Source organism: Amia ocellicauda, chromosome 7, assembly GCF_036373705.1.
Source record: "Amia ocellicauda isolate fAmiCal2 chromosome 7, fAmiCal2.hap1, whole genome shotgun sequence".
NCBI classification, from domain to species: domain Eukaryota; kingdom Metazoa; phylum Chordata; class Actinopteri; order Amiiformes; family Amiidae; genus Amia; species Amia ocellicauda.
In genome coordinates, this window is record NC_089856.1 from 48,533,092 (window position 1) to 48,548,088 (window position 14,997).

At 50.8% G+C, this 14,997-nt stretch overlaps 2 protein-coding genes across 2 annotated transcripts; one reads left to right on the plus strand and one right to left on the minus strand.

Moving 5' to 3' along the window:
- The first annotated feature begins 153 nt into the window (after positions 1-153).
- LOC136753761 (CXXC-type zinc finger protein 1) lies at positions 154-9,882 on the plus strand. Its single transcript, XM_066710121.1, has 15 exons — positions 154-303; positions 846-967; positions 1,177-1,277; positions 1,472-1,599; positions 1,895-2,050; positions 2,214-2,366; positions 3,057-3,164; positions 3,361-3,548; positions 5,780-5,987; positions 6,085-6,195; positions 6,398-6,447; positions 6,568-6,664; positions 6,987-7,139; positions 7,259-7,414; positions 9,541-9,882. The coding sequence occupies exons 1-14, from the start codon at positions 301-303 to the stop codon at positions 7,403-7,405; spliced, it is 1,725 nt and encodes a 574-aa protein (XP_066566218.1). The 5' UTR covers positions 154-300; the 3' UTR covers positions 7,406-7,414; positions 9,541-9,882.
- A 100-nt stretch (positions 9,883-9,982) lies between these two features.
- On the minus strand, positions 9,983-14,299 carry LOC136753990 (mucin-2-like). The gene is made up of 2 exons (XM_066710367.1): positions 11,923-14,299; positions 9,983-9,990 (listed from the first exon to the last, which is right to left on the minus strand). Exons 1-2 carry the CDS (start codon positions 14,297-14,299, stop codon positions 9,983-9,985), a joined length of 2,385 nt encoding a protein of 794 aa, XP_066566464.1.
- Positions 14,300-14,997: the final 698 nt, after the last annotated feature.

Genomic DNA, 14,997 nt, shown 5'->3' on the forward strand with positions numbered 1-14,997 from the left:
ACACTGATGAATACTCCCTACTCTAGGCTGCTGTGCGCTGGGCTGCAGCTCCACGCCGCGGTGTTACTCGTGTTTCAGGCGCCTGTGATTCTCCGATCAGCCAGTAGGCGGCGGCGGCGGCGAACAGCTTCCGGGTCAAACGAGCAGCCATTAGACGACACCGGAAGAGCTGCGGGGTGGTTGTTGTGGTGCACAGGATGATGGATGTGTGTTGAGGGGGGAGCCGGAGAAGATCTGTACATACACACCACTCTCCCCCCGGCTTCTGATCTCTAGCGCAGATTTAGACGGGGTTTTAAAATGGTGAGTCGGAAGTAATCCTGTGTGGTCCGCTGTGGGGAGAGGGGCTTCTACACACGGAAACAGCCATAACCGCAGCGTCGTCCTTAACCTGGTTTTATGTTGGCATTGTTTCGTTTTCCCTTAATAATGTTCCCGTTTTGAAAGTGATCTCGATTGCAGTGCTGTTAATCTAGTTCTGTCTGGTGCTAACAGTAACGCTCAGCACTGCAGTGTGAACTGCCATTGGTGCAGCGATAGCCTACATTATTATTATTATTATTATGTATATATGTAACATTTTCTGAATACATTACAATTAGAGACCCGAGAATAGTGTTTGAAGATGAACGGACTGGTCGGCTGTGTATGTAATGGACACCGTGGTCCATGAAGTCACACAAACCAGTGCTGAACAGACGGTGGCACAGTGACGGGCATTTGAGCTTCGTCGTGACGTCATGCTGTCACTGAGTTCCAGGAAGCGACTGCTGCTGTCGGCTCTGCTGCTGCTACTAGTAGTGCAGGAGTAATGATGGAGTAATTGTCGCCCCTGTGTGCTGCAGGACAGCGAGGTGTCGGACATGGAGCAGGGCCCCGGGCACGACAGCAGCATGGAGGGGGAGAACGGCGAGAACGCGCCCGTGTACTGCATCTGTCGCAAGCCCGACATCAACTGCTTCATGATGTGAGTTCAGTGTGTCCAGTGTGTAGTGATGGTCATGGTAGGATAGTGTGTGTATATATCCGTGTGTGTGTCCAGTGTGTAGTGATGCTCATGGCAGGATGGAGGTGTGTGTATATACGTGTGTATGGGGGCGTGGGGATTGGGTGATTGAGTGCCGTTTGTACTTCAAAGGTTCAAACCCAATGTCTTCCCCCCTCCCTCTCCGGTAGCGGCTGTGACCACTGTAACGAGTGGTTCCACGGCAACTGCATCAACGTGACGGAGAAGATGGCCAAGGCGATCCGGGAGTGGTACTGCCAGAAGTGCCGAGGTGAGGCCGTGTGCGCATCTCCTCCTCATTACGAGAGAGGACCCATGACTGCACTGTAGTCCACACAGTCCAGTCTGTGGCAGATGTGCAAGAGGTTTTGTTTCTATTTAAACATTCTTTTATTATCAGATAACTTAATGCGTTTATTAAAATACCTCTCCCTCCCCCCCTCTCCCCCCCCCTCACCCACCCAGACAAGGACAACTCGCTGGAGATTAAGTACCGCCCCAAGAAGAGCCGTGAGAAGGAGGCCGAGCTCGAACGTCCGGACAAGCAGCGCGGCACCCCCGACTTCAAGATCGACCGGCGGCGGGGGTCAAGGGTCAGTTCTGTCTCCTTTCCCCCAGGGGGTCAAGGGTCAGGGCACTCGATGGGTCCTGGACCTGGAGATCTACAGTCCAGCTCTCTCTCTCTCTTTTGCTCCGTCACTTGTTTCCATCACTCTCTGACTTTCCAACTCTTGCTGTCCTCCACCGCCCCCTCTCTCTCTCTCTCTCTCTTACTCTGTCTCCCTGCCATGTCTTTTTCACTCTTTCAATCTTTCCTTCAGACTAACACTTGTTCTCCCTCTCCGCGCTCCTCTCCTCCTCTCCTCCCCCCCTCCCTCTCTCCCTCAGATCAAGCGCTCGGCCCGGATGTGTGGCGAGTGTGAGCCGTGCCGCCGCACCGAGGACTGTGCGCAGTGTGACTTCTGTAAGGACATGAAGAAGTTCGGCGGCCCCAACAAGATCCGCCAGAAGTGCCGGCTCAGGCAGTGCGAGGTCCGGGCCAGGGTGAGTGCCCCCCCATGTGCGTAGAGCCATCTGATGAGTCGAGCTGCAGAGGAGTTGACTGTGTGTCCGTGTGCGGGGCAGCCTCGTGCGTGGCAGTTCTGCCCATCTGTTAATTGAGACTCGGTGTGACGTGGTGTGTGTGTGGTTGCCGTGCGATTTGCAGAAGATGCTGCGTGTCCGTGACGACGAATTCCAGATGCTCAAGGACGTGGACGACAGCCGGTCCAAGGATGAGCAGCTGTCGGACGAGTATGACGAGCAGGAGCTGGCGCTGTACCAGCAGTACAAGGCTGCAGGCTACGACGACCACAACATGGTAACGTGTCTGTGTGTGTCTCTGCTTCTGCGTCCCTGTTTGCATATCACTGTGTGTGCAACTGTGTGAGCAGGGTATCTCTACAACCATGTCTTCAAGGCAGTTGTATAAATACAGATAATTGCCCATTTGCCCTGCTGGTCGACTTGCCCTGTGTCTGTGTGTGTCTGTGACTCTGAGCTGTGATGTAATATTCGACTCCCTGAAATAAACACAATAGATCTGTGTTTCATGAAGGTTTCTACACTTGAGCTGAGCTCAGCAGGACACATGTTCACGTCATGTTTGTGTGTTTGTTTGAGAGTATATATGCTTGTCTGTGTGTGACTGTGTCTGTGTGTCTGTGTGTGTCTCTCTCTCTGCTTCTGTGTACATGTGTGTGAGTAGGATGACTCTATAACTGTCTCTCTGAGCTGTGATGTAACATTCGACTCCCTGAAATAAACAGAATAGATCTGTGTTTCATGAAGGTTTCTACACTTGAGCTGAGCTCAGCAGGACACATGTGCACGTCACGTTTGTACGTCACATTTGTGTGTTTGAGAGTACGGTTTGCTTGTGTGTTGTATCAATGAATGTCCATCTGTGTGTTTGTCTCTGTGTGTGTTTGTGTGTCCCTGCCTGCATATCATTGTATGTGTGAACAGTATGTCTAACTCTCTCTCTCTCTGTCTCTCTCTCTTTTGCCAGCCGTGGCTCAGTGATGAAGACGACGGGCCGTTCCTGGACCCCGTGCTGAGGAAGAGGGCCGTCAAGGTCAAGCACGTCAAGAGGAGAGAGAAGAAGTCCGACAAGAAGGTGAGGGGGGGCCGGGCCGCTCTGCTCTCCTCTTCTTCTCTTCCTTCTCTTCCTTTCTCTTTCTCTTCTCTTCTCTCTCTCCTCTTCTTTTTTATGTTTTCTTCCCTAACCTTGTTTTCATTGGAAACTCCTCCCTTGTTGAACGCATGGACTGACTCTCTCTCTCCCCCTCTCCCTCCCTCCCTCCCTCCCTCAGAAAGAGGAGTACAAGCCCCGGCGGCACAAGCAGAAGCAGCGGCACCGGGAGCGTGTGAAGCACAGTGAGAGGGCGGAGACGCGCGAGGGGAGCGGGCTGCGCCAGTGCCTGGGCCCCGGCTGCGTGGAGGTGTCCAGGGCCAACTCCAAGTACTGCTCCGAGGACTGCGGCATGAAACTGGCAGCCAAGTACGAGCGCCCCACTCCGTCCCTCCGTGTCTCTCTCTGTGTCCATCTCTCAATTTCTGTATCTCACAGTCCCTCCCTCTGTGTGTCCCTCTCTCGCACTCTGTATCTCACTGTCCCTCTGTGTCCCTCTCTCTGTAGCCCCATTCACGAAAACTTTTGCAGCCTTTTTGGTGCCATTTTGTTGCCGGCAAGGTCTGAATGAAAGGGTCAAAGCCGGCAATTCTCCACCTGGGACCTAGTCTAAATGCCAGCAATTTTCTGGCAACGCATCTGTGCGAATGGAGCAGGATTAGGAATGACGGCAAATGATGCGTCACATCCTGGGGTTGTCGACAGCATGTCAACTAACTGACGTAACCAATCGGAACGGGCGTGTTTTGACCACAACACAACCAGATTCAGCCACCTTTGACCAAGCGATGTAATCCGTCAAATGCGGATTTTAAATAATTAAATCCGTGCAGATGCTAATGTGGATGTAGTGTATTTAGTTGTAGTTTGAGGAGCATTTTGTATTTGCCAGTATTACTGTAAAATCATTTTTTGTTTCTTAAGTGCCATTTATCTAATACCACTATTACTGGTCACTGTACTGCTGAGTACGTGTAGTTTAGTAGTGGGTAATGAAGTGTCAGAAACGCAGCCGCTCTGTGTTGTCGGGCAGTAGCTGCTGGGATGCGTGTCGGGGGAGTTGACAGCAGTGTTTAACTCGTGAAGTGATGATGCACACGTTTGGAAACCGGTCCCAGAGAAGGACAGGCTCAATCCCACATACTCGAGTAAATGAAATAAACATGTTGAAAACGCTGGACATCATGCCCATCCCACATGTAAACACGTTAATTGTATATATATCCTTAAATGATATACAAGTGCAAGATTTCAGGGTAAAGTAAGTTGTGATGGCTGTGTCATGCTTAGCAGTGTGTGTTTCAGGTTCATGGCAGCGCGGACCGCTGCTTTCCTCTCTCGTGATGCTCTCTATCATGTGGGTATGTTGTGCCCTGTTCAGTGCTGTGCATCGTGTTCAGTCCAGACTTATAAAACACTTCTATTCACGGCTTGCAGCTCCATCAGTGACGTGAAAAAACACCTAGGAAATGCACCTAGAGTGACGTACCGAATGCTTTTCCTTCCTGACTATTTGTTCTTGGATAGTGAGTCCAAATCGAACCGCTGCCCTGGTCAGAACCAAGAGCCCAGTAAACACAGTGGAAGGAAACTGGCAAAACGGGGAAATTATCGAACTTTTACAAACACGTCCAGAGTACCGACCCGTGTCTCCCAAACCCACAGGCTTCTGTAACGTCTCGTTCCCATGCCAGCGTTCAGTTGTCTGTGTGAATGGGGAGCAACAGGAAAAAAGCAGGAAAACTTTGCTAGCGTTTTGTTGGTATTTGAGTGTGAAAGGCTTGTGTCTCTCTCTGTCTCTCTCTCTCGCTCACACTGCCCCCCTGTCTCTGAGCTGTGATGTAACATTCGACTCTCTGAAATAAACACAATAGATCTGTGTTTCATGAAGGTTTCTACACTTGAGCTGAGCTCAGCAGGACACATGTATGTCACATGTTTGTATGTTTGTTTGAGAGTACAGTATGGCTGTCTCTGTGTGTTTCTCTCCTTGTCTTTGTGTGTATCTCTCTCTCTCTCTCTGCTTCTGTGTCCCTGTGTACATATGTGTGCTCTGAGCTGTGATGTAACATTTGACTCCCTGAAATAAACAGAATATATCTGTGTTTCTTGATGGTTTCTACACTTGAGCTGAGCTCAGCAGGACATGCCACATATTTTTGTGTTTGTTTGAGAGTACGTATGCTTGTGTGTTGTATTGATGGCCGTCCATCTGTGTTTTTGTGGGCTCTGTGTGTTTCTCTCTCTCGCTGTGTCCTGTGCATGTGTGTGATGTCTCTCTCTCTCTCTCTCTGTGTGCCCTGTGGGTGACGTGTCTCTGTGTATCTCTCGCTGTGTCCTGTGCATGTGTGTGACGTCTGTCTGTCTCGCTGTGCCCTGTGCGTGTGTGTGACGTCTCTGTGTGTCTCTCTCTCAATGTGCCCTGTGCCTAACGTGTCTGTGTGTGTCTCTCTTTCTCTCTGTGTGCCCTGTGGGTGACGTGTCTCTGTGTCTCTCTCTCTGTGCCCTGTGTGTGTGTGTGACGTATCTGTGTGTCTCTCTCTGTGCCCTGTGCATGTGTGCTCTGTCTCGCATCCCTAACGTGCCCTCCCGTCACGCAGCCGTATCTATGAGATCCTGCCCCAGCGCATCCAGCAGTGGCAGCAGAGCCCCTGCGTGGCGGAGGAGCAGGGCAAGAAGCTGCTGGAGCGGATCCGGCGCGAGCAGCAGCAGGCCCGGCTGCGGCTGCAGGACATGGAGCGCCGCTTCCACGAGCTGGAGAGCATCATCGTCAAGGCCAAGCAGCAGCAGGTCCAGCAGGACGAGGAGGTGAGTGGGGAGAGAGGAGAGGCAGGAGAGAGAAGAGGGTTAGAGTTTGTGGGCCGCACTGTTTGCCCACACCTGTTCCTTGTTTCTGCCCCAACAGGTGAATGAGGGTGACAGTGACGACACAGACCTGCAGATCTTCTGTGTATCCTGCAGCCACCCAGTCAACCCCAAGGTGGCGCTCCGACACATGGAGAGGTGCTACGCCAAGGTGAGAGTGAGAGAGAAGTGTGTGTGAGTGTGTGTGTCTGTGAGAGTGAGAGGGAGTGTGAGTGTGAGAGAGTAGTGTGTGTGTAGAGTGTAGTGTGAGAGTGTGTGTGTGTGTGTGGTGCAGTGTGTGTGTCTGGTGTTGAGCTCTATCGATGTACAGGCGGTTGTGAATCTCTCTCACTGTCCCTCTCTCTCCTCCGCAGTACGAGAGTCAGACGTCCTTCGGCTCCATGTACCCGACACGCATCGAGGGGTGAGCGCAGCAGGGGGGCGACCCGAAGAGCCGTACTGCTGTGGGGCTGAGCTCTGCGGGCTTGAAAACCAAGTTCACAGGCCGCGACTGCAGCTGACCTCCGTCTCTCTCTGTCTCCAGGGCCACCAGGCTGTTCTGCGATGTGTATAACCCCCAGAGCAAGACCTACTGCAAGAGGCTGCAGGTGCTGTGTCCGGAGCACTCCCGAGACCCCAAGGTCAGTGTCTGCCCGGTGCTTCTGCCATTGTTGTGATTAGTTGTGTGACAATAGCCCATGTGGGGATCGAACAGCCCACTGATCCGAGGATACCCTGAGTTGTGATGTAACATTCGACTCCCTGAAATAAACACAATAGCTCTGTGTTTCATGAAGGTTTCTACACTTGAGCTGAGCTCAGCAGGACACATTTATGTCACGTTTGTGTGTTTGTTTGAGTGTACGGTATGTGTGTCTCTGTGAAATCTGTGTGCGTCTGCATCAAGTGTACCCAAAATACTTCATTAACACAATGTGTGCGATGCCGTGACGCCCCCCCCAGGTCCAGGCAGACGAGGTGTGTGGCTGCCCGCTGGTGCGCGATGTGTTCGAGCCCACCGGAGAATTCTGCCGTGTGGCGAAGCGCAAGTGCAACCGGCACTACTGCTGGGAGAAGCTGCGCCGTGCTGAGGTGGACCTGGAGAGAGTGCGAGTGGTGAGACACAAACACACACCTCAGACATGCGCACACACACACACACCTCAGACCTGTAGGCAATGTATGTACTGTTGAAGTTGTAACCTTCCACACCTTTCTCTCTCTCTCTCTTTCAGTGGTATAAGCTGGATGAGCTGTTTGAGCAGGAGCGGAACGTACGGACTGCCATGACTAACCGCGCCGGCCTGCTGGCCCTCATGCTACACCAGACCATCCAGCACGACCCGCTGACCACCGACCTGCGCACCGGCAAGGACCGCTGACCCCGACCGGTCAGTCACTGCACCGCACCACACACGCACTGACCACTGACCCCCGACACACACACACTGACCAGTCACACACTAATACACACTGACCCTGGGCTATTTCTAGCCTTTTGGGGGCCCTCCGCAGGATTGATTTGGGGCCCCACTACACTTTTGTTGCACACGTGTAGTGTTTTACACATCTGCGCCCCAGGCTCTCACAGTCAGCACCCCCCAGCATGTGTCTGGAGTCTGTCAGTCAGTAGAACCTGACTGATCTTTACTACACACTGCAGGTTTAAAAAAGTCTGTCTAGACCAGGGGCCGGTTGCATAAACAGACTGTCTTTGTCTAATTATGAGTCCTACTAATGATAGACACTCAGTTAAGACAGTTGCATAAAACACTTTCCTTAGACTGAGTCAATCACGCATTGCATTCTGGGAATTTTAAGACACCTGAAGAAGAAGAAAAACATGGTGGACGCTTCTCTAAGACATGGACAATCCCAGTTAACTGAAAATCTAGTGCTAGTAATTGAAATATAATGCAGAGAAATGTATACTTGGGTGACATTGTCTGAAACTTGCACTAATGCACTCAAACACAAGGCGTGGGATAAAATGAAAACAACGTTACCATCGTCGAGCTGCTGTGCGGTCTGTACAAAACGGGAGAAACAATTCAGTCATACGCTAATTGAAGAGGAAACCTCCGCGTGCTGAACGCAGTGCAGAGTTAATTCATTATTATTATTTATTCCTTGCTAGATGCCCTTATCCAGGGCGACTTACAGGACACATAGCAAAACAAAAGTGCAGAATACAGCACACAATTAAAAATCACGCAGAATACCAAGTACAGTTGTGAAATGTGCAGGGGGGGGACTGAAGTGTGTGGCAGCAGTCTGTGTGCGGGACAGTGGGAGCTCCTGGACTTTTCAGGCTCAGTCTTCGTCAGTCTTCATTTTAAGCAACTGACTAACTTGCATAGACTAATCTAACTGTCACATTAATGCCAGTCTAATGGTTTAGGCCAGTCTAATATAGTTAATGCAGCCGGCCCCAGGGGTTCTCGGATTGTCAAAATGAGCCTCCCTGAGCAAAGACAGTTTACTAGAACGATACGAAGTCATGAATAAAGTAGGGATGAGTATGAGTTACAGAAGTTTACATTCTGAGATTAAAACCAGGAGAAACCGCAAAAAACAACAACTTTACAACCATTTCAGAAACATGACAAACCAGTGACATGAATTCAGTGTCACATTCATACTCCTGCCTCCTCGGTGGAGCGGCGTTCGTTTCCTCAGCGCGCTCTAGTGGATTCAGGGTTGCGATTTAGGCAGGACGAAACACAAGTCATCTTCCAAAGAAAGCCGGGAGAGATTCTGTGTCAGTTGCAGTTAATGCTGAGAAGCCGCTCCATGTGCCGCCCAGCTTTCAATCGGCTTCGTCATATTTTCTCCTTTTGCGTTCTGCTGAACCTCCGCTGCCGCCCTCAGTGCGGCTTGGATTGGATGCTTGTCTCTCTTTCTCGCGAAACGATCAGTTTCTCACGAGCTGCTTCTCGCTAAGCCACGTTGCTGATGCGTTTAGAAACCACGCAACGTACGTATAATAGTAATAACAATAATATATGTAGAAGAGCCCTTCAGGATACCCCAGGGCACTGTGCAGATGTCACTGTACTGCGGTGTCTGATGTCACTGTGGTTTGGAACCGTAAATCATTAAGCAAAAGCTTTTTCTTTTTTATTTGAGTTATTTAGAAGATGGCAAGCTACTGTACAGCAATAAAACCTGATATTGCACGACCTTTCTCTTGTGCTCGTTTTTCTTCATTAAATTTTTTTGCACAAGATTGGTCTGTTCTTGCTCATTTTTCCATTCCATTTGACATTACACTGTGATAATTTATGAAAATCAATTATAGAACATCATTGAGAACGCTTACGTCACTTATGCTTAGAAAGGGCTCTGTGCTGACCCGTCACGCACTAATACACGCTAACCAGACACACACTGACCCGTTACGCATTAATACACGCTAACCAGACACGCTGACACGCGCCTGTGCTCCCTGGCGTACACGAGGCAGAGCTGCAGCTGAGACGCTCCTGACGCATTGGCTTTGTGTTTTAATTTGCAGACGCAGAGCTGCTGAGGACGGCCCCCCGGCTCCAGATCCAGTCCTGTTCTCCCTCCTGCCCACTCGCCCCGCAGCCACCACACTGCCCCCCCACACACACGCACACGTCTGTCAGCTGTGTCCGCGGCAGCGACGATTCCCGATGAAGGCATTACGCTTCGCATCTACTGTCAGTTTTTATTAATTTAAGGTCTCCTCTGCCCCTCCTGCTCCTCCCATTTTCTTTCCTATTTTACTCTCGGGCACTTTCATCATTTTTTTCATTTTTTTCTTTTTTGTATTACTCTGTTTTTGTCTTTTTGTGTAACAGGAAAAGAAAAACATAAATGTTCCTCTGTGTCACGCCTGCTGTCTGCGCTGTATTCTTGCTGTGTTTCAATGTATAGATGTGTTGTTGTTATTCAGTGGGACGATATTGTCGGGGAATCCGTGGGTCTTTGCGTCACAGATCTGGAAAATTATGAACACAAGAACGTGTTTTCAGCCCCTGCTCTCCTGGGCACTAGAGGGCGGTGTGGCGTTAATTCGGAGCATCCTGGAATCACTCGGGATAAACAGGTCATTGTGCGGGTTGTCGGCTCTCATGGCGGATATATATAACACTTAGCCAAAGATCTATATATAGCTCAGCGAGGAGAGGCTGACTGCCCGAAACTGATCAACTACGAGCCTTTGTTTCCAATATCTGGATTGTAAACTGTTTATATTGGTTTCCCACCATCCCGATCCACAGAGACAATGGGGCCTCCCCTGACACCAACATTGTTATATTTTATAGTTGTGATTTTAATTTGGAGATTATGTTGTGCGATATGCCAGTAACGCAAGACCGGATTTGAAAGTCTACAAATAAAATTGTGATCTTTTAATTGCAGACGATACACACACACACACACACACACACACACACACAAGTAAAGGTGTCAAATAAAAAAAAAAAAGATCAGTTTGTGTTGCGGTGTCTGTAAATATGCTCTTACATGTTTTACATTCCTGGCACTGACTTCCAACACGTGTTTAAAACAATTGCAACGCACAGCATGCTGGGTACTCTGGCTGTACATCTCTCATGTGGACACTAGAAATCTTGCATTTTAAAAAGATCCAACATTGGGAAATATGATTGTTTTTGTTTCATTAAACAGTTTGAATGGTGTCCTCACGTGCCAGTGTGGCGCTTTATCCGTTACTATAGAAAATACCTACTTGTATTTGTGTATACTTATCTATGTCGACAGTTGCGATTGCACTTATTTGAAGGGAATGGAGGGGTGCACCTTAATTTCAATGTTTCAATTTTTATTATTATTATTATTATATATTTCTTAGTAGACGCCCTTGTTCAGAGCGCCCGACAAAATATCAGAGCAATACAAAGTGCAATAATACAGTGCAATTCAAGGCATAATACATTTTACAATTCCAATTTACAAGTGTATACGAGATATACAGTAAACAATGTGAGGTCTTACATCCTGATTGTAAAAGGTGATAATTTCCACATGAGTAAGATAAGTTTAAGGTTTCCAATATATTGAGTCCAAGTGACACGGTTACATGCCTGTATCCAGAAGGACTATCATTAAATTAGGTCACAGTGACTTATTTGAATAAATTAACATCTAAAATCTATAATATATTGCAGTATTGCAATATACATGCAGAATTAGCGTAATAAAGAATGCACTTAATTTCCCCATAAACAGGGTACACACATGAAAAACCCCTCCCAACCTAGGACCCGTTTTACCAGACATATTTAGCAATATAACAAAAGTATCATGAGAATATACAATAAACTGGTGCTGTTAGCAATTGAAAATTACATGTTAGTGGTAAAAATTTACTATCTACCTATTTTTCAGTGTTTTATTGATATAAACAGACATCAGCCTTCTGACATAGTCAGTCCCCAAGTGAGGCCTATAAGTGGCTCTCGGGAGTGAATGTGTTCAAAGTTGTGTTTAATGACTTGATATTTTCTACTTTGTGTTACATGAAGGGGTCTGTGTTGTGTGTGATCCAGAGAGATGGCCTACTATATAAATTCCACAACACGGTATAACATTAATTTGGCCTCCGAGACCAGCCACAGTTAGATTTAAACATCATGTCAGGCAAGAAAAAGAAATAGGCCCTGTTGTTTTTTTTTTTAATTATCTGTAAATATTGTGTCAGCTATAATAATAGACACTCAAATGAGTATTTAATCTATGATTATTACTATTATGATTATTTAATCTATTATGATGATGATTATGATTATCATTATTCTTTGAAAGGCTGTTTCCGGTACTCGTCCGTTACTCTGTTGGTCACGTGTTCGTCTGTCTGCTGGGGGTCTGTGGAGAAAAACTGTCAAAACAAAGAACACCGGCTGACCCGGGCAGGGCACTGTCACCGGCACTGTCACCGGCACTGTCACCGGCACTGTCACCGGCACTGTCACCGGGACTGTCACTGGCACTGTCACCGGCACTGTCACCGGGACTGTCACTGGCACTGTCACTGGCACTGTCACCGGGACTGTCACTGGCATTGTCACCGGCACCGGCACTGTCACCGGCACTGTCACCGGCACTGTCACTGGCATTGTCACCGGCACCGGCACTGTCACCGGCACTGTCACCGGGACTGTCACCGGCACTGTCACCGGCACTGTCACTGGCATTGTCACCGGCACTGTCACCGGCACTGTCACCGGCACTGTCACCGGCACTGTCACCGGGACTGTCACTGGCACTGTCACTGGCATTGTCACTGGCACTGTCACCGGCACTGTCACTGGCACTGTCACCGGGACTGTCACCGGCACTGTCACCGGGACTGTCACCGGCACTGTCACCGGCACTGTCACTGGCATTGTCACCGGCACTGTCACCGGCACTGTCACCGGCACTGTCACCGGCACTGTCACCGGGACTGTCACTGGCACTGTCACTGGCATTGTCACTGGCACTGTCACCGGCACTGTCACTGGCACTGTCACCGGGACTGTCACCGGCACTGTCACCGGCACTGTCACTGGCATTGTCACTGGCACTGTCACTGGCACTGTCACCGGCACTGTCACCGGCACTGTCACTGGCATTGTCACTGGCACTGTCACCGGCACTGTCACCGGCACTGTCACCGGCACTGTCACTGGCATTGTCACTGGCACTGTCACTGGCACTGTCACCGGCACTGTCACCGGCACTGTCACTGGCATTGTCACCGGCACTGTCACCGGCACTGTCACTGGCATTGTCACTGGCACTGTCACTGGCACTGTCACCGGCACTGTCACCGGCACTGTCACTGGCATTGTCACTGGCACTGTCACCGGCACTGTCACCGGCACTGTCACTGGCATTGTCACCGGCACTGTCACCGGCACTGTCACCGGCACTGTCACCGGCACTGTCACCGGCACTGTCACTGGCATTGTCACTGGCACTGTCACTGGCACTGTCACCGGCACTGTCACCGGCACTGTCACTGGCATTGTCACCGGCACTGTCACCGGCACTGTCACTGGCATTGTCACCGGCACTGTCACCGGGACTGTCACCGGCACTGTCACCGGCACTGTCACCGGGACTGTCACCGGCACTGTCACCGGCACTGTCACCGGGACTGTCACTGGCACTGTCACTGGCACTGTCACCGGGACTGTCACTGGCATTGTCACTGGCATTGTCACCGGCACCGGCACTGTCACCGGCACTGTCACCGGCACTGGCACTGGCACTGTCACCGGCACTGTCACTGGCATTGTCACTGGCACTGTCACTGGCACTGTCACCGGCACTGTCACTGGCATTGTCACCGGCACCGGCACTGTCACCGGCACTGTCACCGGGACTGTCACCGGCACTGTCACCGGCACTGTCACTGGCATTGTCACTGGCACTGTCACCGGCACTGTCACTGGCACTGTCACCGGCACTGTCACCGGCACTGTCACCGGCACTGTCACCGGGACTGTCACTGGCACTGTCACTGGCATTGTCACTGGCATTGTCACTGGCACTGTCACTGGCACTGTCACCGGCACTGTCACCGGCACTGTCACCGGCATTGTCACCGGGACTGTCACCGGGACTGTCACCGGCACTGTCACCGGCACTGTCACCGGCACTGTCACTGGCATTGTCACCGGCACTGTCACCGGGACTGTCACCGGCACTGTCACCGGCACTGTCACCGGGACTGTCACCGGCACTGTCACCGGCACTGTCACCGGGACTGTCACTGGCACTGTCACTGGCACTGTCACCGGGACTGTCACTGGCATTGTCACTGGCATTGTCACCGGCACCGGCACTGTCACCGGCACTGTCACCGGCACTGGCACTGGCACTGTCACCGGCACTGTCACTGGCATTGTCACTGGCACTGTCACTGGCACTGTCACCGGCACTGTCACCGGCACTGTCACTGGCATTGTCACCGGCACCGGCACTGTCACCGGCACTGTCACCGGGACTGTCACCGGCACTGTCACCGGCACTGTCACTGGCATTGTCACTGGCACTGTCACCGGCACTGTCACTGGCACTGTCACCGGCACTGTCACCGGCACTGTCACCGGCACTGTCACCGGGACTGTCACTGGCACTGTCACTGGCATTGTCACTGGCATTGTCACTGGCACTGTCACTGGCACTGTCACCGGCACTGTCACCGGCACTGTCACCGGCATTGTCACCGGGACTGTCACCGGGACTGTCACCGGCACTGTCACCGGCACTGTCACCGGCACTGTCACTGGCATTGTCACCGGGACTGTCACCGGGACTGTCACCGGAGCAGCTCGGCGTGCGATTGTTCTTTCTTTCTGTGAACAGCGATGTTGTTGACGGACACGCAGCGGCTCACCAGGCCGCCGAGCGCTTTCTCAACCTGCATCCGTGTTTATACTGTGATACGTTCATTTCATTCTTCTTTGCGACATTATAATTTAAAAATATGGTTTTAAAAGGTTGAAAAGAATAACACAAGCGCCAGTTTAACAGTGTGAAGGACGGAGGGAGCTCTTCATCTGCGTGTGTATCACAGTGCGGCGGCCATCACCGCGCAGGCGCACACCCCGTCTAAACACAAGCCCTTGTCTTTATTATCCCCCGCTCGGCTTTTATTCCCGCAAAACCCCGCAATCACGCAACTGTGTTCCACTGTTTTACTGGTGTAGCTGCACCACGTTGGTGTCTTGTTTGGACGTCCTTGGTAAACAGCTGCGGTAAACACGGAAGTACTCATCGGGCTGATCTGCCGCAAATAAACCCACTGAAGGGAATGAGGGCAGTTTGCCGGCCGCGATGAGCTCACACTGCGCAGGCGCGGCAGAGCTGGCTCCGGTCTGTCTGTCTGTTCAGCCTGTTCGCACGCCAGCGTCTAAAAAGTCTAAAATTAATTATATTGCAAAATGCCTTAAAATGACAGCGCTGGATGTCTTTAAAAAGTAAATCTGTG